Source organism: Nesoenas mayeri, assembly GCF_963082525.1.
Source record: "Nesoenas mayeri genome assembly, chromosome: 1".
Taxonomy (NCBI): domain Eukaryota; kingdom Metazoa; phylum Chordata; class Aves; order Columbiformes; family Columbidae; genus Nesoenas; species Nesoenas mayeri.
This window is the reverse complement of record NC_137541.1, coordinates 78358450-78379637: the sequence shown is the minus strand read 5'-3', so window position 1 is coordinate 78379637 and position 21188 is coordinate 78358450. Positions and strand designations below refer to the sequence as shown.

General features: G+C 38.4%; 1 protein-coding gene across 1 annotated transcript; it reads right to left on the bottom strand.

Annotated features, from left to right (window-relative positions):
* Positions 1-825: 825 nt before the first annotated feature.
* On the bottom strand, positions 826-19605 carry RECQL (RecQ like helicase; the record flags this gene model as incomplete). The annotated part of the gene is given in 16 exon segments (XM_080343295.1): positions 826-4257; positions 4450-4579; positions 5563-5782; positions 8529-8620; positions 9476-9614; positions 11202-11319; positions 11416-11564; positions 12601-12682; positions 13279-13445; positions 14572-14770; positions 15725-15831; positions 16702-16881; positions 18028-18225; positions 18749-18818; positions 18820-18878; positions 19590-19605. Coding segments are annotated over 16 exon segments (2115 nt in total). The 3' UTR covers positions 826-4068.
* Positions 19606-21188: the final 1583 nt, after the last annotated feature.

Here is a 21188-nt window from a genome sequence, read left to right as displayed (position 1 = left end):
TTAAAATTCTACCATAATTTATGAGCTAGCAAAATCCCACTACTTGAGAAACATCTTGAAACATCTTCTGTTCTACTCTTTGTAATCCTATGTTATTTTTATCATCTTCTCTCAGCTATCATAGATTTGACCAAGTGTGCATTGAACTTGTGCATTATGGAGGAACTCCGTGTTCAGCCAGACAGAATTGCCATCAGCCACTTGGCTTTGTAGGCTGAGGTACTGCAAGAACATTTGCAGCAATAAGGACTGGCACCTTCTTATCTTCACAGGACCAAGACATTATGTGAATCATAGGCCAGCCAAAAGAGACAGGTTGCTTTTTAAAACAGGGGAGACAGGCTACTGCAAGCCACAGGCAAGCAGTCATGCTCTCCCGTACTTGGTTTCTCTTTTCCATGTCCACAACCAACAGGAACATAAGCAAATGGCTACATGGAGTAGTGAAGTTAGTTAAGAGACTAGAATTCAGAAACTACCCAAAGATTAAGTTTAATGTAGCCCCCGTGAAGGGCTTAAAGTATGCAACTTCCATGACAGTCATATTCCTGTGTTTATAGAGTGGAAGAATATTTCTTTCTAATAATCTGGATTGACTTCTAATTAGAACACAGATCTGTAGTTGGAATATAAGCCAATTAATTCAACGGGGGGGGGGGAGGGGGAAGTATTTGAGCGGCATTTTTTCTGTATTTCCCAACTTTTACAAAATGAAGAGCTGAGATCAAGAAAAGTTGTTTTGTTTTTAAACATAAATTTAGGTACTTCAGAAAAGCACAGAAGTGGCAATTTTTGTTTGAATAACAAGCTAGAGAAATCCAGTTCTAAGAGCAACACACTTTATAAAGAGAGAAATACATACAATATTTCACAAAATTGTCTACAACTCAGAAGTAGTGCAATGTTGTAACAATGCCCAGTTGAAATTCTTTGAAGTACCCTTAAGTACTCAAATATGCAGTAGTAGGTATAAGTATTGCAGAAGCGGGCCACATCTCTCTGCTCAAAACTGCAGAGATGGCGGCGTGCACCGAGCTGGAAGAACTGTCCACGGCACAGCAGAGGCTTTGACCACACATGGCTCCAGAGGAAGGGTGCTGCAGCCACCCAGGTCTCTGGATGTTTGATGTCTCCCCGGTGGGAGCTGTGCCCTGGCTGCAGCGCTGAGTTGCTGTTTGAAGGAGCTGCAGGAGGAGGCGAGGAGCCTGTGTAGCAATCAGGAGGAGGAACAGGAGATGACAGGGTCTTCACAGAGACTCTGAGGAGCTAAGGGGCACCTGAGTCCTGTGCTGCAAAGGAGGGAAAACCTTGAGACTACCCTCACAGGAGCTGGGGATTCAGGCTCCTACAGGAGGGAAGGCTTGAAACCTCTTGCTTCCAGCAACACAGAAATTCTCCTTCTTCACCCACTGCAGGATAGGTACAGTGCCCCGAGAAAGATGAGGATGATGATTCCACCAAGGGAGGCATCGATGCCAGCTGAGCCTGAGCCAAGGGTTCACACAATGAAGAAAAAGTAAGATGAGAGCTACCAGAGAATCCCTCCTGAGGGCAGTGGAGACAGCAGCAGGTTTGTTTCTTACTGGGTGCTCAGATCTCAGATGCTGCTCAGTGACTGGGTGATTCAGAATTTCAAACTCAACAGAAAAATGAGGAAGACACAGTAGAACCACTGTCTTGGACCTCAGGAGAGCAGATTTTGGCTTTTTCAGGGATTTGTCAGGATCCCAGGAAGGCTGCCCTGGAAGGTAAAGGGGCTGAGGAGAGCTGCTTGATTCCCAAACCGGAACCTCCTCAAAACAGAGTCAGTCTATTCCTATGTGCAGAAGCTCAAGAAAGGGTGTCAGAAGGCCAACATGGTGAACAGAGAACTCCTCAGCTGGCTCAAACACAAGAAAAAGCCGATAGATAATGGAAGAAGGTACATAAGGCAAACAGAGACACTGTGTGAGCATGCAGGGAGGGAGTTAGAAAGGTAAGAGCTTAGTGGAAGCTGGAACTAGCAAAGGATGTGAAGAGCAGTAAGAAGAGCTTCTGTAAGTACCTCAAGCAGCAAAGAAAGGGTAATGAAAGCATGGTCTCCTGCTCAGAGGGTAGGGGAACTAGTCACACGGGATATGGATAAAACTGAAGTACTCAAACCATTTTTTGCCTCATTTTCACTGGTAAGGCTTGCCCTCAGACCCCCCAGGTCCCCAAGCCTACTAACAGTCTGTGGGAGTAAAGGAGTAGAGGAAGCTGGAGTTACAGATCACTTAAGCCAATTTCCTGAACACAAATCCACAGGACTGGATGGGCTATACTGAGAAGTACTGAGAAAGGTAGTAGAGGTCAGTGCAAGACTAATTTCTGAAAGGACTTTGAGACTGTGGGACATTCCTGATGACTGGGAAAAGGCAAATATCTCACCTGTGTTCAAAAAGGAGGGTCTAAGGATTAACATGCCAGTGAGCTTTATCCCAGGCCCCAGAAAACTTAAGGAGCAAATACTGTCAGAAGACATTTTCAGACACACAGAGGTGATTTGGAACAGCCAGCTAGATCTACCAGAAGCAAATCATAACTGATCAACCAGACTGAGCTAACTGCCTATGTGAATAAGAGGGTAGCAATGGACATTGTATACCTTGACTTTAGCAAGGCTTTTGACCTGATCTCCTATTTTTAGCTGCAAGGAAATTATATCAGTGAGATACAGACTGGAGAAATGTACAACAAGGGAGGCAGAAAGTTGTCTGGACTTCCTGGTTCGAAGGGTTGGGATCAGTGATATGGAGTCCACTGGGTGGCTATTTACTAGTGGCAACACTCAGATCAGTACTGGGGCCAATACAGTTTACAGTCTTCACTCACAATCTAGGTATGGGGATGGAGTGTGCTCCAGCCAGTCAGCCAACAATACCGGGGTTGGGAGGGCTTTTGATACACTGGAGGGCAGGGTTGCTAGTCTGAAGGACCTAGACAGACTGAACAGATGGGCTGACAGGGACCTCTAAGTTGAAGGCACAATAAAGCCCTGCAGCTGGGATGGACTAACACCATGCAACAGCACAGGCTGGGGCCAGACTGGTTAGAAAGTACCTTTGCAGAAAAGGTACTTCCAGGTAGATAACAAGCTGAACATGAATCAGCAGCGTGCCTCTGCAGCACAGAGTACAACTGCATAGTAAACTGTATCAGCAAGAGTGTAACCAGCAATTTGAGGGAAAGACTTTCTGGGTATTCAGCACCAGCAAGGTCACAGCTACAGTACTGGGTTAGGTTCTGCACTTCCCAGTAAAAGAAACACACAGTTAGACTGGATTGAGTCTATCAGAGGGCTACCAATCTGCCTAGGTGCTCAGAGAGGAGAACCAGGGGCTTAAGAGAGGAGAAACAGAAAACTGGATTTCTTCCAGATGAAAAAAGAAGAAAACCAAGAGGAAGGGGAGTGATTGTTGCAATCTTGCTGTTGTCTTTAACGACCTAATGGAAGAGCATAACAGCAATGGGGCCAGAGCCCTCCCAAAAGAGCACAGTGGTAGGGCAAGAGGCAACAGACAAGTTCTAACAAAGGGAAAAATATTTAGCTCTAAGAAATGTCCCTTTTTCTTTTGGTCGTGAAGATGGTCAAACACTGGGAACAGGTACTGAGAGAGACTGTGGAATATCCAACTTTTGGAACAGTCAAAACTGAACTGGACACAGCCTTGAGCACCCTGTTTCAACTGGAGCTGCTTTAAATAGGTGGCTGAACTAGATGATCTCCTCAAGTCCCTTCCAGCCTGTATAGTACAATTTTGCAGAACCACGCAATGTATTTCCAAGAGTTAAAAAGGCAACACAGTAATTATTTACATTTTGTAGTCATTGCTGTATCATAAAATATACACCAGTTATTTAGATATGAAGCATTTTTCCCCTGACAACTAGAGTTCTTCTAGATTTGAGAGTTATACTTGTTTCCCTGTTTTTTATTAAAAAAATGAAAAAAACTCCATACCATTACTAAAACACAAAATGAACTTACACACTGCATTGTCCGTGGAGAAACAAACACAATTAGATCCTAAATGTAGTCTGTGAAACTCAGTCAAGAACTACTGGTTGGTCATCTCCACCTGCCTGAAGTTTAAGCTTCTTTGCTTTTAAGTTAGGACCAGAGTTAGGCCGTTTATGTTCCTGTGACTTCTTCACAACTGAATCTTGGACAGTCTTTGAAACAGTCTGTGCATTTTCTCTGCGTCCTTTTGAATTCGAAGACTGAGATGGTTTGTCCTGTAATTTATAAACAATTCTGTTAAAAATCTTTTTTGGTGTTCTCACACGAGAAAAGATACTTACGAGGTCTATTTTAAATCCTGTTGATTGCATTACTATGAAAACATATATTGAGCAGATACCAAACTATTAAAATAAATTATGATGGAAAAGATCTCCATTATAGGAAGTCAGTATAGATATAAATACCTTGTAAACACTTTTCTTGTTCGTTATCCCTTCTATAGTTATGATGTGTCCCTCATTTTTCAGCAGACCTGCTTTTGGTCCTATCTTCAGGTAGGATATTGTAGCAAATGCTGTGAAGCTGAAGTCTTCCCTGCATAAATTAAATCAGTGTTATAAGGGAAGGCTAGAGACAGAGACAGGTTGAACTTTGAGTGAGGAAATGGGACACATTAACCCTTCCGATGGATGTTTCAAATAGCAGCTTGATTCTGCTTTATCTGTTCAAGTGGATAGTTACTTAATTTAGAGCAAGTCTGGCCAACACTTGTCATAGTTCAGTTTGTGGAACTTTACACACACACACACACACACACATCAATCTGTTGGAATATATGGAGGAAAAATAAGATCTAAGTCATCATCTGCTCACCCTCTCAAGAGTATTAAGAAAAAAAATCAACTGTACAGATTAAATATTCAATTTGTACATAGGCTTGGAACTTCTAAATTGGATTCTCCAACATTAGACACTTTTAAGATTCAGCTGGAGGGGGTACTGGGCCATCTTGTCTAGGCTGTGCTTTTGCCAAGGAACGTTGGACCAGATGATCCTTGTGGTCCTTTCCAACCTGATATTCTATGATTCTATGAAAAGACAAAACATACCACGCAAACAGCCAGGTTACAAGAGAAGCGCTGTTGTTATTTTCACTATGCTTTCTTAAAATTTCTAAGTACTACTTTCCACATTAGCCAGCCTGACCTGACTTAAGACTTCATCTGGGAAATCCTATTTGCTTTGTTAAGCGTGGAATGTAAATGGACTCTATAAATAGCAGATTTCTCCAAAATGAAGCCTGCTGCAGATTAAGGGTTCAACCTGAATACAGCAGACCCCAGCCTTTTAAAACTGCAAGAGATGCAGCATTTCAAATGTTTCTCCAACTTCTGTTTAAACATTTTGAAGTAGAAATACAGTAATCTTTTGAGGTTTTTAAAAATACATTAAATGCATCTGAAATAAGGCTAAAAAGGAGCCTACAGCATGTATCCATTAATACTATACAGAAGTAACATGAGAGTAAAGAACAATGACTACTGGATGTTAAAAAAAGGAGCAGATGTCTTACATACTTCAGATACTGCTGCAGGAGTAAATGAGCAATAATTCTCTCCAGCTCCTCTCGAGGGTGCTTCGGTGGAGTAACTTCAGCCACCCTGAGTTTTGATACACCTTTCCCAGACCACGCATCGATTAATTTCAGTGGCGTGAGTTTCTCACTCATGTTTTCAGCTTGCTCAAGTATCTTGATTAGATCCCTGCAGTATCCTGTTATATCCATCTTCTCACATGCTACAAATAAAAGTGAAGTAACATTTAAATAGCAATTTATTTATAGTCATTTAGGTTGTATCCATATATACATTAGGTGTATACATATCCATGCACTTTTATATATTTATAGATACATGTATATCTATAAATATATATCTATGTGCCATGTAATAGCAATGGGTTTTGTTTGTCTGTTTTTAAACTATAACTTAACAAATAAAGCTGTAATTTTTCCTCCATAAAATTAGGATAGATTTGTACCCAAACTTACATTTATCTTTCTACTTAATTATTAAAACACTAATCCTGCAAACATTGTTACATGTATTTAACATTACAAACCACACAAATTATTTCAAAGCGGCATTTACAAAGCATAAAATTTGTAAAGTATCTACTGTATTACTCTGCAGTTGGATTCCTTTTCGTCACCCATAATATTTATTATAGAAAAATCAGAGAGCTAAGAGGATTTGAAGACATAAGCAAGATATTTTTTATCTTAAGACACAGAAAAAATGGCACAGAAAAAAAGTATTAATTTCATTACACAAATTAGCTTTGTCATGAATAATTATTCCAAGCACTAACACATCCATGTAGCACATAATGATTATGCTTCTACTGCATGGTCAGATCATAGCACAGAGTTACCCCAACTGCCTCCTCCAACTAAGTACTGAAAAACTAGTACTACTGCTAGGTTTCCTCAGACCTTGCTTATCTATGAAAAGGCCCTGGGGGTAAACCAGCAGTAAACAGGATATATTTCAACTATACTTCATCACATGGTTCCTGTAAGTCTTGGGTACAAACCAGCTCCATGCTCTTCTCAACTTCTGATCCCAGGGTAAATCACAACTAAGCCCCATTTCCAGCTATAAGATAACAAGACATCATTACTTGCATGATTTTGCAAAACAGCTTATTATATAAATATAATGAACTGTATAAAGAAAAAGAAGTTAAATATCTTTGTTTTGTGTACTTTCCCCCTCAAAAAACGTACAGGGAAATAAAGTCTAGTTACAAGAACAGTTTTGAATACAGAGTTGTTCTCAAGTTTTTCAAGTGCCAATCACGACGTTTCCAAATGCTTCACAACAGATATGAGGTATGAAGAGAAGGTATTTTCCACATATTACAATTCCTCTGCTCCTCAAAGAAATTTAAGGTGGTTTTGTGTATCGTTAGAGATGCTCGAGACCACCTTTTTTTCCTCGGTATTCTTTTCACAGCTTTCTACCTTTATATGGGATTTCCTATGTCTAAACCACAGCTCTCACTTAGTAAGTGCAGCAACATATACTTGGTGCGTCTACTGAGGCTTCACAGAATCACAGAATGTTTGGGATTGGAAATGACCTCAAAAGATCATCTAGTCCAATCCCCCTGCCGGAGAAGGAACACCTAGATGAGGTTGCACAGGAAGGTGTCCAGGTGGGTTTTGAATGTCTCCAGAGAAGGAGACTCCACAACCTCCCTGGGCAGCCTGTTCCAGTGCTCTGGCACCCTCACCGTGAAGAAGTTTATTCTCAAATTTAAGTGGAACCTCTTGTGTTCCAGCTTGATCCCATTACCCCTTGTCCTATCACTGGTTGTCACCGAGAAGAGCCTGGCTCCATCCTCATGACACTTACCCTTTATATATCTGTAAACATTAATGAGGTCACCCCTCAGTCTCCTCTTCTCCAAGCTAAAGAGCTCCAGCTCCCTCAGCCTTTCCTCATAAGGGAGATGCTCCACTCCCTTCATCATCTTCGTTGCCCTGCGCTGGACTCTCTCCAGCAGTTCCCTATCCTTCTTGAACTGAGGGGCCCAGAACTGGACACAATATTCCAGATGTGGTTTCACCAGGGCAGAGTAGAGGGGAAGGAGAACTTACAGCTTTCTAGACGGGTACCAAAAATGACAGTTAAATTTGCCCATGATCACCCATGAAAGTGTAGTTTAAGCTAGCTACCCAACACTGCCCAGGACATTTGTGGGCAAAGCAGCAAAAGAACTTACGTCCCAGAACCATATCCTACTGAAACCATCCTCCTTTTTCACACAGTAGGTCTTGTTTCAGTTCATCTCCCGAGTTCCCCCTACATCTGGCCCATAAGCTTTCCCTCTTATGATCCCAACTTTCTCCCAAGGGAAGAGCCCACACTAGGCAGACATTGTGCTGTTAGGGCTAACAGACTGCAAAATCCTGAATTAGCGCGCTCAGTTGTTCTGCACAACTGCCATGCACAGTCCTGACACGGGGAGGTCTCATGAGCATGCAGCACTGAAATCCTCAGATTTTACCAGGCAAGCTGTAAGAGGACACATGCAGACTGTGCCTTTTCATGCCGAAGTGTGAAGAGTTCGCAATGCGGAGAGCAAGAGGCTCCTTCTCAAAACAAAGCTTTTAAACACAAAAAAATCCTGAACCAAAACCAACACATACCAGAGTCTTTTTAAAACAGTTAAGTCAATCTCCTCCCCCTTGGCTCACCTTCACTTTTGGGAACAGAGGAATTGCTGAGTCTGAAAGACACCAAAGTGTTTGGCTTCCGGCAAAAAGTCAAATCAAGAAGCATCCTGCTAAACACCCTGAATTCGGCAACACTAAGCCATCAAAACCTGATGTTGATAACAAGATTTGCACCTTGGAAACAGGCAGTATTACGAGCACACTTTACAGAAGTTGCTCACACTTTGTCTAAACTAGGTATTTCTTTAAGCCAACCTTCTCCATGTTCTCTGTCCTTCGTTATAAAAACAATTCACTTACAGTTCTCCCTACAGCAGTTGTCACACATTCTGTTGCAGTTCGCAGAATCCCATACTTCATCAAAATGACGGGCTATGAGGACTCGGCGGCACCTGAGAGAACAGAGAGCAAAGAGGGACTATAGAACTTATGTACACCTGTGTCATTAATCAGGAAAGCGGCAAAAAGAAAGTCCTTTGGGTCAGTTCATATCTCAAAACAAGCATGAAGAATGATCTCAGGAAAAATCAGAAAACAAATATTGCAACACACTATTCCCTGTTAGTTATGTAAATAAGAGTAATTAGTAGCTTTTGGTAATAGTAAACACTGCTCTAGGAACAGTTTGATTAAAGCAGAAAAGGATAATCTGCAATTTCAATAGAATGAAAAACCATATGAATACAAACTAATTCTTAGACTGAAGCCAACAAAGGCTACACTGAATGCACAAGTTTTCCACAACATAGATACCAGTGTTCTCCGTGAAGTATTCTGCATAGTTTAGTGCAGCAGATGAAGCATTAAACACATGCAGATTCCTGTATGGCCATGAAACACTGGTATCTTACATTAAAAACTAAAGCATTCCAGTTTTGGCTCTGAATGGGACTTGAAATTCAGTGTTTGTTGACAGATATATCACCTCAACATTAACTGCTTTGGTTCCAGAACTTCTTCCTGAAGCTGGCAAGCAACACACCAGCATTCAGTTATGTGCAAGAGTACACCTACTGGGCAGCCAAACCACAAAGTCCAGACTCAAGGCTGTTACAACAGTAGTGTTTCTATAATGTGGTGGGTTTTTTGGTTTTGTTTCTGTTTTCATGAATGTGTTTTGTTTGGTTGGCGATGGGTTGTTTTTTGTTGTGGGGTTTGTTTCTTTGTTTTTTTCCAAATGCCCTCTAAAAATCCAACAACATTAGTCTATTTAAAAACTAAGCAACCAAGTCACCACAGTAACTTACTTGTTCATATTCTGGCAGTAAGACACCATATCATACAGCTTCTCTTGCCCTACATTTTCCATCACTACCATTGAGCTGATTCTGAATATATCTCCAAACCCATAATACAAAATGCAGTCAGCTTTTTGGTCATCTCTACCTGCAATGCATTAAAACGAACAAAAAAAATTCTAAGAGCTTTACTTTAAGCACAGCATTTTGTGGTACTAATTCCACTCTTATCTGCATGGGCTTCTGCAGCCCCTATATGGAAAGTGCACAACAAAATATCAAGCATAGCATACTAACCAATAGCATGATACAGACTAGAAATAAATTAGATTTAGAACAGTCTTCTACAACTACAGAATGAAGGAAACTGAAAATACTACCCCGTGAGGATTTTGACTCTTTAACAATTAAAATAAAATGTTAGTGTCAGACAAAGTCAGTGAAATCACTATTTTCTCACCCTAACGCTTCTTGGAAAGTCCTAGCCAAATACATCTTGAAGACACTGTAAGCTTCAAATACCTTAATTAAGTATTAATGGTAATAAATAGAGAACAATTTAACAAAATATTCTGTTTAAAACAAACTGTGTCACCTACAACTGAACTTAAAACGTCTTCCTTCATGTTGCCCATCCCTCCCAATGATGTGCTCATGGGTGCCCTCCTGCTGTTTATGCAATCAAGAAAGCAGAAAACGTCTGAAAAAACCTAAGCTTTTAAAAAGTTTAACATATAACAGAAAGTAACTACTTCACTTGGATGGGCAGTCAAGGGGAAAGAGGAAGGTTTCATAAGTAGTATGTTTAGGCAAATGAGTAGCAGTGCTTAATTAACTGCCCCCCAGAGGGATCTCACTTAAATCAAGTTACGAAAAAGAAACCCAATCGCTTGCTTTAATCATCCAAAGTGGATAAACATAGTGAAAGAACTATTTCAGCACCTATATGGTGTTTCTCTCACCTCTTCAATATTTACAGTTCCTGTTACCTCCAGCCCTATCTAGAAGTAACCAGGTTCTAGAGTAAGCAGATGCAAACTCCCACAAACCTTGATGACAGTTTTATTTCTCAGGCCAGCATTAAGGCCAATTTCTATCACACAGGCATAGTTAAAATCTCAACCAATTGCCCCATAGCTTTACTTCACAGGGATTCAAATCTATCTTTGAAAAAGTAATAATGCACAAGGTCAAAAAATCCAAACCAAAACACCACAAAACATTTTTTCTTAGCCATGACAGCTATTCAGTGCTGTTATATATCGATCAATCCTTGAAATTCCCTGCTCCAGACTCCCCATCCTACTTGTATTTCTGTGGCCACTGAAATTTGCACAGCAATTAGACACGATCTAGAGACAATCTGAGCAAATCACACAACCCAGCAGCTATGCAAAGGAAAAAAAATATTCCTGTAACATACATCGAATCAGTCAATGTTATGTTATTAAATTATTCTGGTAAGCCACAGATTTCACAAAAAATCAAGTAATTAAAAAAATGCTGAGTAAAGGGCTGGGTACCCAGTTATGCTTTGCTAAACGGCAGTACAGAGGCCTGAGATCATGAATGTAGTTTATATTTGCTTTAAAACCTCCTCACAGAGGCAGAGTGGCACTTTGGAATGAGTCTCAAAAGCAAGACGCTTTGCACAAATGACTGAAATCAAAGTACAATTTTATTGGTTTAAGGATTTGGTAAGTGGTGACTTTGTAAAAGCCACTTTCTACAATACCTGCACGTCCACTCTCCTGGTAGTAGTTCTCCATGGATTTACTCATAGAATGATGAATTACAAACCTCACATCAGGTTTATCAATTCCCATGCCAAAAGCAACAGTCGCCACTACCACCTGAAAATAAAAAAAAAGAAGATTAAGAAACCATCAAGGTACCAAAACACAGCTTGTTTAAATGAAACCTACATCTATGAAAAGTATCTGCTTAACCTGGATTTGATTTGCTGCCCATCCTTTATGAACTTTGGTCTTATATTTAGCATCCATGTTTGCATGGTAAGTTCCTGCCTTGATTCCCAGTTTCTGCAGGCTCACAGTAACTTGCTCAGAATCCTTCTGTGAAAAACAGTAAACAATTCCTGCACAAAAGTAAAAGGTGCCTTATTGTAATGTCTTAAAAAAAAAATAAACCAATACCTAAGCAAAACTTTGAAAGTTTTAGTAACTGAAAAATACATACATAAAAACCAGTAAACAATATTTGTGCCTATGCAGTCTACAGTATTGAGGGAGCTATGAAGGGAACTTAAATCATCAGCTTTGACTTGTAGGCTAAAGAGGAAAATATGGCTGCTAATCCACATAATCATGGAAGTATTTATGAACGTTCAAAGAGGACAATGGTGATTAAAACTTATGTAAAGGGCTGCTGTTCCTTATGACATCTATGACATCTCACCTGAGGTTTCAGATAAATCTGCTTCTTATCACTAGTCAGTCTGGGCTAAGTCAAGGATTACACACAAAGCCACGTGACTTTTGATCATCTTAGCACAGTACACATATTTGGGGAGCTGCTCATCACAGCCACAGAGCTCCACAGCAGAGACAGGGACAGACTGCTGCTCTAGAAATTTGTGCTCTGTTGCCTTTATGTGCACTGCATAATTTACTGACTACACAAAGTTCAACTTTTACAGTTCTGCTTTCATCACAAAAGCACAATTTGTCCCACCACACACCCATTCTGGGCCCTAAATAATACATTATTCTTATATCAAATCTGAAAAAGAAGTGTTAAAGATAGTAAGTATTCTGACACATAGATACTGACACATGCGTGATTTAAGAACACATAGATAATATTTTCTGAGCCTTTTTTCACAATCTTAAAAATCGATATTATTCTCATCTATTAAACATTGTTCTATATAAACATTGTACTTCAATACTTCAGAAGATACAACACTGTAAAGGCATTTAAACACTAATGAATGAAAACAGAAATTATTTAAGGTACACATCTTGTTAAATTTCATTTTTTCGAATGCTGGATGTTTAATGTATGGTGAAGGCAGAATTTCTCTACATGTTTAGGGTCACTTGAAAATAGCCCTGTAACACTGAAGATTATAAAACATAACCTGCTCTTTTTTTTTTCCTCACACTTTTTACCTGAAAGTCCTTTGTATCTTCCATTAATGGTCTTAACTATGTCCTCAATGAAATCTTCATTATTTGAAGGCTTATGCCGAACCTCAAAAATATAATAGACACATTCCAAAGAGTTCTTCAAGAGTTCACACAGTCTGCCACACAGTCTTATTATTCTACTTCTTCCAGTACAATAAACATAACTATTCTGCTATTTAACCAAAATTACTGTATTCTCTTAGTGTACAGACAGATTACATCTCAAAAGCCCGTAGAAAAAAAACAAAACAAAAACAAAAAAAACACACACAAGCAAACCCACAAGCTTTCCCATGTAGAACAATAAAAGAACCTGTGGCCAAACTGAAAGTACAGTGCAAGACAATAATTCACAACTTTTTGCAACCATATGACGTATTTTCCAACAGGCTGCAGCAGTTTGAGCCTGCTGCCTACCTCTCTCCCCTTTACACAGTCCTATCTGCTAAGCCTTGTTCACAAAGATGGAGCAGCTCAAGTTTCTCTGCAGGTGACAGCAATCTCAGCAAGATGAAGTAATGAAAGAACACCATCACTCCATTGAAAAGCTATTGTTATTAAAAAGTATAATTGAAAATCTATTCTAAAATTCATCAACTGTGCCTTAAAAGTAGACAACATAGCCACAAAGCAGTCAAACAAACAGATAATAAGACATACCTCGTAGTAAAGATTGGGCCGGTTAAAAGAAGCAGTAAAGGTAATGCACTTCTGAACATGTAAAATTTTCTGAGCATCCTTTAAAACATGATTTGTAGCAGTTGCTGTCAATCCAATCAAGGGAGCATTGGGAAACTGTCTTTTCAAGATACCAAGAGACTTGTAGTCTGAGCAAGAAAACAAAAAGGAAAAGATTTCTCATATCATAGATCCAAAGTTAAAAAATATATATTAATGTAGGTAGTATTAAATGGGGTAATACTGCAATAAATGTTATTACTAATCAGTTTACTACAGAACTAATTTATACATCCAAATGAAGGAATAAGAAGGTTGCACTCATCAAAACTGATGCTTTATCTTCTAACTGAATTTTACAGCAGCCACAATTCAGAAGGCAAAACATATTGAAATGGAAGTTCTCAAAAAGTTAGAAAAATATAAGTGGCATTTCATTAACCAATATTCAGGTTATTTCACAGGTCTGCTTTTACTAGCAGCTTTTCAACTGTTTAAAGCTTTGCTAATAAATAAGCCATGTGGAATTTGGATACACAGACCAGACTACCAAGGAAATATTTTAAGGGTTCAGTGCTGACAATCACTTGCTGCCTTAGAAGAGAAAAGCAGCCAGAGGTACATATCCAAATTCTACATTGCCTGTTTAGCTGGTATGGCTCTTTGCTTGGACACCACTTTTTAACAAAAAAGCAAATGCTGACTTTACTGTTACTATTGCTTCAAATCAGGTTATTTCAAAGGCAAAGAAACACTACCAAATAAGTAACAGTCTTCTACAACTGACAAGATAGGAAAGGGACTGAAGCACACTTTATTTCCCTGAACATCAAGGGCATTTGTTTCAACTTGCTTTAGAAGCAATTAAAACACCTCTCATGAATTTACAAAATGCTCTAGCTCTGTCACCCAGAATGTTTGGGAGCAGTGTACAGAATGACACTTTTTCATGTAGCAGTAGATTAAAGAGGACTATATTGTCCACATTAAAGACAGCAGCCAAAAACTTTCATTTTATTAAGCTCTAATTAAAGTTAACCAAATTATGAGTTTGCAGAATACTGACAGCAAAATCTACATTGAAATCACCCGCATTTGCATGAACTCAGCTCCTGGACAAGAGTACAGTCAAATTTGAAGTCCTTGAGCTAACACAGGTACTTGCCGTACACTAAGTATTTATTTAACACATAAGAAAGCGCTTGGCTTTATTTCAGGCCTAACTCATTTATCGACGGCTGAGTAACACTGCAACTGGGTTTCTAAAGAGCATACCAGGCCTGAAGTCATGGCCCCATTGACTACAGCAATGGACCTCATCTACGGCAATGCGAGCAAGACGCCCTGCTTGATAAGCTTTCTCTAGCTTTGACATGAACATTTTGCTTTTTGCAATCTTCTCCGGGGTCACATAAATGAGCTTCAGTTGCGAGTTTCTGTTTAGCATTTCAGTATGAACCCACTTCACGTGTTCCTGTTCAAAAGAGAAGAAGAAATCAAGGGCTAACAAACTAGGACAACACACTGATGTTGCTCAGTGCTAAGATTCTTAAGAGGCTGTCAACAATTCATATGGGGTAATTAGCAGAGACTGATAAACTGTTACATAGTATTTACCACTACTATAAGTCTTTGTAGAAGATCGTTATATATAAAATGTTAATTTTAATAATTGGAAAACCTGTCACAGAACAGAAGGCAAACCACTGAATATTTGTCTTTGCTTCATCATGTGTTATCAGTATTTTCCCAATAAAATATAATGTACCAATACTACAAGTGTAGAATCATTTCTTGCACACAACTGTAGTCTTTATGACTAAGTTTTCAAAGTGCTCTACCTGAAAGCAGGCTCCAAGTTCAGCATGTTGCATCAAGTCACTAAACTATCAAATCCAGTGTCACGTGCGAATTAATGACCGTGGCCTCCTGCTAGTCAGGAAAATATATCTCACTGTAAAAAGCAATTGACTAATAAGAGACTAGGAAATAAGTTGATTCTCGGCCTGTGGATGAAACAGCTGACCATCCTAAAGGAAGATAAATAATTATATGTAAAAGTCTGCACTGCTCAACATGTTACTAACTGACAAAAACCATCTACTCCAATCTTCTAAGTCTAGAAATTGAGCAAAAATGTACAACACGCACCAGCCAAAGGTACTTCACATCCTCTAAATAGCCCCCTGAAATCAATTTATTCCATGAAAGCTGCTGGTTTACATGTTTTCTTGTCATTAAAACAGGAACACAAGATACTTATTCACATTACTTATATCACAGCATGTAGCTGGCATGATACTGTTGACAGAATGGCATTAGCTGATAAAACTGTGCCATTCATTCAGTATTCACAAACAACGTACACAGAGGCAAGACACCGGCACATATATCACAAAAACCATGAACACTAGGACGTTAAACATACCTTACTGCTTGATGCATTTAATAAAGCTGCAGAAATACCAAGCTGTTCCAAAACCATGAGTTGATCTTCCATAAGTGATATCAAAGGACATATCACAAGTGTGAAACCTGTAACAATAAACTATTGCAAACTAAACAGTCCAGATGTCACAAATATATTTTCTAAGACTTTTTACTAATGCATCAGCCCTGTGAGCCATGAGCTTAAGCTGCATACATAGAAGCAGATTCCCCTCCTGGGTAAGACAGTACTAGGTCATATAGGGTTATGTCTTACCAACTGCCCATGACACGCACCCTCTGTTAGGATCTAAACCACAAACAACTGAGCTGCAACAGAGTATAAGAACTAATATAGAAAACAAAGAAAGTTGGATTTGCATCTGTGGTGCTAATTTACCATACAACTAAACAATTATAAGTCTTGGTAAATTTAGTCTTTGTAAATAAGTAAACTTCCATGCAATTGGATGCGTTATTTTTCAAAAAAAATAAAAAGCTTAAAAACTAGCATTGGATACTTATTTTTAAAAATCAGTGTACAAAGTTTCTCCCAAATAAACATCAGAGTGGAAAAGACAAAGAACAAGTATCCATACTTCAATAATTTACAGACTGTATATTTAATTTAAATTAGTGACAAACTTTAATAACATAATGTATTGAGAGGAGCCTAGATAAATTATTTTCATCTAAATCACATCTAAAAAGCACAACTATTTTAAAGGTGCTATTGTTCCTTCAGTGAAAATAAAATGAGAGCAAAGTAAATATTTCTAGTAAATATGAAATATATATATAAATAAATACATATACATATATAGAATATATATAAATATTCTCACATATTTTCACTCTTTTTTCCTCCTACTGTGATCTTATAATACACACCAATATAATGTTCATTCTCCACATAACTATAAAAGAGAGAAAATAAATTCAATTGTTTATTATATGACTTTTTCTTCCTTGACATACCATCAGAACAGACAGCTGGTAGCTGATAGCAAAGGCTTTTTCCACCACCTGTAGGCATGACAAGAAATATATCCTTTCCTGCCATTGCAGCATTTACTGTTTCAAGTTGCAGGGACCTAAACTTCTGGAGTTTAAATTTTCCCTGCAGTGCAGTTTTTATCTTTTCATACCATGGAAAATCTGTTAAGAAAAACAAACAAACACGTTTCATAACCAAGTTAAAATATAAGATGGGCAATTTGCATATCCAATAACTAAATCTGTAAGCAGTACAATGTTAGATCTGGGAAAGCATTCAAAGATTCAATAATGGCACATAAAAAGCTACACACAACCTCAGTCTGTATAAACCAGTTTTTAAGATGGACCTTTGAAAACCTTATGAAATGTAAACACAATCCACCTTCACATTAAAGGCTTTCATTGCACATAAATATGAACTAATGCAAAAAACTCACAAGCAGATGAAGAACTTCAAAGTGCTAATGATCAAGCTAACTGATTAGTCCAAAATTAAATAGAAATGAGAAGCCCACTGTGAAAATAAATAAAACCATACACTGAGTCCTACAACAGTTTCCCAAATGCTTCTCTCACACAAATGCAAGTGAAGGAAAAAGAAGAAAAAAGCCATAAAGAGATCTGAACTGATCATTAGGCATAACATGCTCATGACCCACCAAGTATCCAGGACTTCAGTTAACGTTTAACTTGCAAGACAGCATTTCCAAAAGAACAGCAGCCCTCACACCACCATGGGACACTTGCTACTTGGACTAACTCTACCAGACTAATGTATTCTATGTTACTTTTGGCAGCCAGCATCCATCTAATTTGGTAAGACAGTAAGGCTACATAACACATGGCAACACAACCAATGTCCTACCCACTCAAGCAAGAAGAAACACACAGACAGCAAGAAGTAACTTTGAGAGTGCAATACTGTTATTATGAAATCCTGAAGAGATACAGAGTAATTATTTTTAAAACATAAACAGGGAATATAAGTATTGCAATATATCTAGATTTACTCTGGGGTTTTTACAGCAAATCAAATCGTGACTTTGCAACAAGAAAAAAATACTAGTAGTTATAACAGGCCATTCTTGCGATAGTTCTGCCCAGAAGAACTCGGATTAATACTTTGGAATGCCCAAGGTGTTAAGTACAAACATTACCCTGTATAATTAAAAACACACATCACCCTGCTGAACAAAATGAAATAGGACAATATCATTAACCAAACGCAGTGCTGTATGAACACATTTCCTCCCTATTGAATTAGCATACTTCTATATTAGAATACTTGAATTCAACTCTACAAACCTTTTTTGTTCCATGCCTCAGCAGAGGTTTCAGTTTCTTTACTTCCACTTGCCTCCACATCTCCTGAGGACTGTTTTATCAGACTCTTTACTCTCATCTTCTTTTCAAGGAGTTCCTGCTGCTTATCCACAAGCTCTTGAATCTGCATCTCCACTGCTTGCAGTTCATGCTCAATGGAAGCCAGTACCTCCTCTAGCACTGAAGGGAAAAGCAAGTGGAAGGCAGAATAGACACTACAGGAATATGCTAATCTCAGTTTCAAATGACATTTTACTTAGTATGTTGATTGAGAACAATCAAACACAAACCAAAAGCATCTAGACAAACAGTCTGACAGGCCCACTGATAAGATTATAGCATCCTATATTGTATATGCAATGTAAAAATACTTAGCAAGGCTTAACAACGTACTTCTTATACTAGTAAGTCATATATAGACATGTATACTGTAAGTTGTCATCTCCAATATGGTGTATGAGAGATATGCAGCACTACCACTGCCTACATTGATTAATGGAGAAAAACATATATCACAATCCCATTTCCCAAAAGCAGGGTCTCTCCAGAGAAACACTTGAAATTATTTTTTCTGCAGATGGATGTTAAGCATATTGCATCTGCCCTGACGTTAGAGCTGCAAGTGTTACAATGAAGACAACAAGTACTCCAGACAATTCCAAGGTGAGCACAACATTAGAACATTTTAATAGAAAGCATTTACATGTGAGAAACAACATTAATCTCCAGAAGTAAAGGTCTTCTGAAAATGGAAATAGGGACATTCGCAAAAATGTTTATGCACCCAGATCTCCCTTCTATGCAGAACCAGAAGATCTGCTGAACATCAGTGTCTGAACACAGAGGACAAACACTTTTGGGGACACAAACCATTCTTCACATCTGAAAAAAATGAGGCAAACACTCCTCAAAAGCTTGGATTACATAAGGGAATCTTTAGTGGGAATTCACCTGTTTACATCCTAATATTCATCTGTGTGAATTACAGCTTGTGTTCTAAAATCCAATCCCAAGGATTTAAAACAATAATTAACACATACCACAGCATGCCAAGCACGTATGACCACTTCAGGGCCAAGTCAGAAAAGCATAAGAAATGTCTTCCCTGCCCCACAAAATAAGAGATCTTGGTCCAAGCATAGCAGATATGGCAGTGTGCTTATGGAAGAAAAAATGTATGATATGGAAAAAGATATCCTCATTACAAACAACACAAAATGGAAATATTTGTTTTCCTACATTCCCATTGTTACTCAGCAGGAAAGAGTTGAAACTATTCTAAAATATTAAGCATATTTTCAAAATATTGAAAACTGAGTAATATCCTTGACAAACCTGCTTTGTTTTAAATCCAAGAAACAAAAAGTTATCAAGTAAAAGAATGTTTTCTTCAAATCTGATATATAACAACATAGACCCCACAAACTCTTTTCTGCATACATTAAATTCATATATATATATATAACAATTAATAACATCAGATGATTGTGTATGTTAGCTAAAAGATTGCAAACTGAGCATAGTGCATACTAATTCTGGATTACCTGCAACAGCTGCCATCTTTGGCGATTAGAGAATGTTGTCCTTAGGAGACTTTATTTAACCAAGTAACTCTCACTAAGAATAAAATTTAAAAAAAAAAAAAAAAAAATTAATTAGCAATCCTTCTAAACTTAGTACAAATTTAGTGCAAGAGATTCTTCAATATAGAGTGAGTTAATATAACAGTTCAAGTACTGGTTCGTTTAATCTGCATATATAAATACACCCAATTAGACGACTACACAGTTTCTCCCTTATGCAAAAGGTACAGATACCAACTCACAACCAATTCCTAAGGCTATAGCACACCAGCCTTCTAAATGAAACCAAGCAAATTTTGACCAGGTCATAAATTTTCCACGAGGCCTGGTCTAATATAGACCAGTCATTCATTCAGCTTCAACATATCTTTTTTTTTTTTTTTTCATCTCTTCAAAGAGTATTTTACAAAGAAGTTTGAACAGATTATACTCTCCACCCAGAAAAGCAACCACCATAACACCTAGAGCATCTTCTAGAAGGAAGTAGAAAGGTATATGGTTCAGAGAAGGGGAATTAGTTTTGATTAGATCAGAGAGAGGAACTTTGCTATTTATTGGCTAATTTTTTGAGCGACATTCTTTGTTCAGCAGAACAAGCTGATTCTAGCACAAGAAATGTTTACTGTTTTCCTATAAATGGAGGTGAAATACATATATTTATAAACAATGGTGAATAAAATACTGACTTCGCCAGAAGAGATTATAATTAAAAATAAGTTGATTATTGTATAAGATAACTCAGCAGTGCCAAGGTCACCCACATAATTCAAGTTACACAGTTCTGTCCTTATACCACCTGCCACTTGCACAAACATATTTGGAAATATTAGTCTCCCCACAGTTCAAAGCAAGCAGGTACATCCATAAAAATCAGTAGACATGGAACAGGCATATAACAAATGCAATCTACTACTTCTGTTCCTTACAGTAAACACAAGCCTCACAAATACCACTAGCCTGACAGCTCAGGAAACATAAGCCACTTTCTTATCCAAGCAGTGGGAAGAGAATGAAAATCACCTATGAAAGTTTCCCTATATGCTGCTAAAGGTCCACAGGTCTTTAATTTAGCTCTCATCTCTAGAAGGAGCAGCACAACATACCTTATAATTGATTCTATACCATTACTGCCACCAAAGACCCCCAAATACCACCTGATTCCTCAAAAAGGCAGCTCCTAGGAAACTGAATAAAAATAAACTCATAGCTTATAAACCACAGCAGACAAACAGCACGTAGAAGCATCTTGCCCACGAGGCTGTTTTAGACCACTGTAAAAAACAGCTGAATTCCTGTGTATTCATCCCATTACAGTCTTTTCTAAAGAGTGGGGGAAAAGAGGTCTCTAAGCAGATACATGATGAACACTCCTAAACCGGACAGATTAGTAACCATCGTCCGTTTCCACCCCGCACGGATCTAAATTAGTGTCCCAGCACTGGAAGCTTCCTTACCTCAGCTTCCATCCAGCCTCCACATTAAACCTCTTCAGCTCCACCTCTAAAAAGGGATGTTAATAGAGCATTAGCAAACCAAGAACACTGACATTAGCGCATAAAA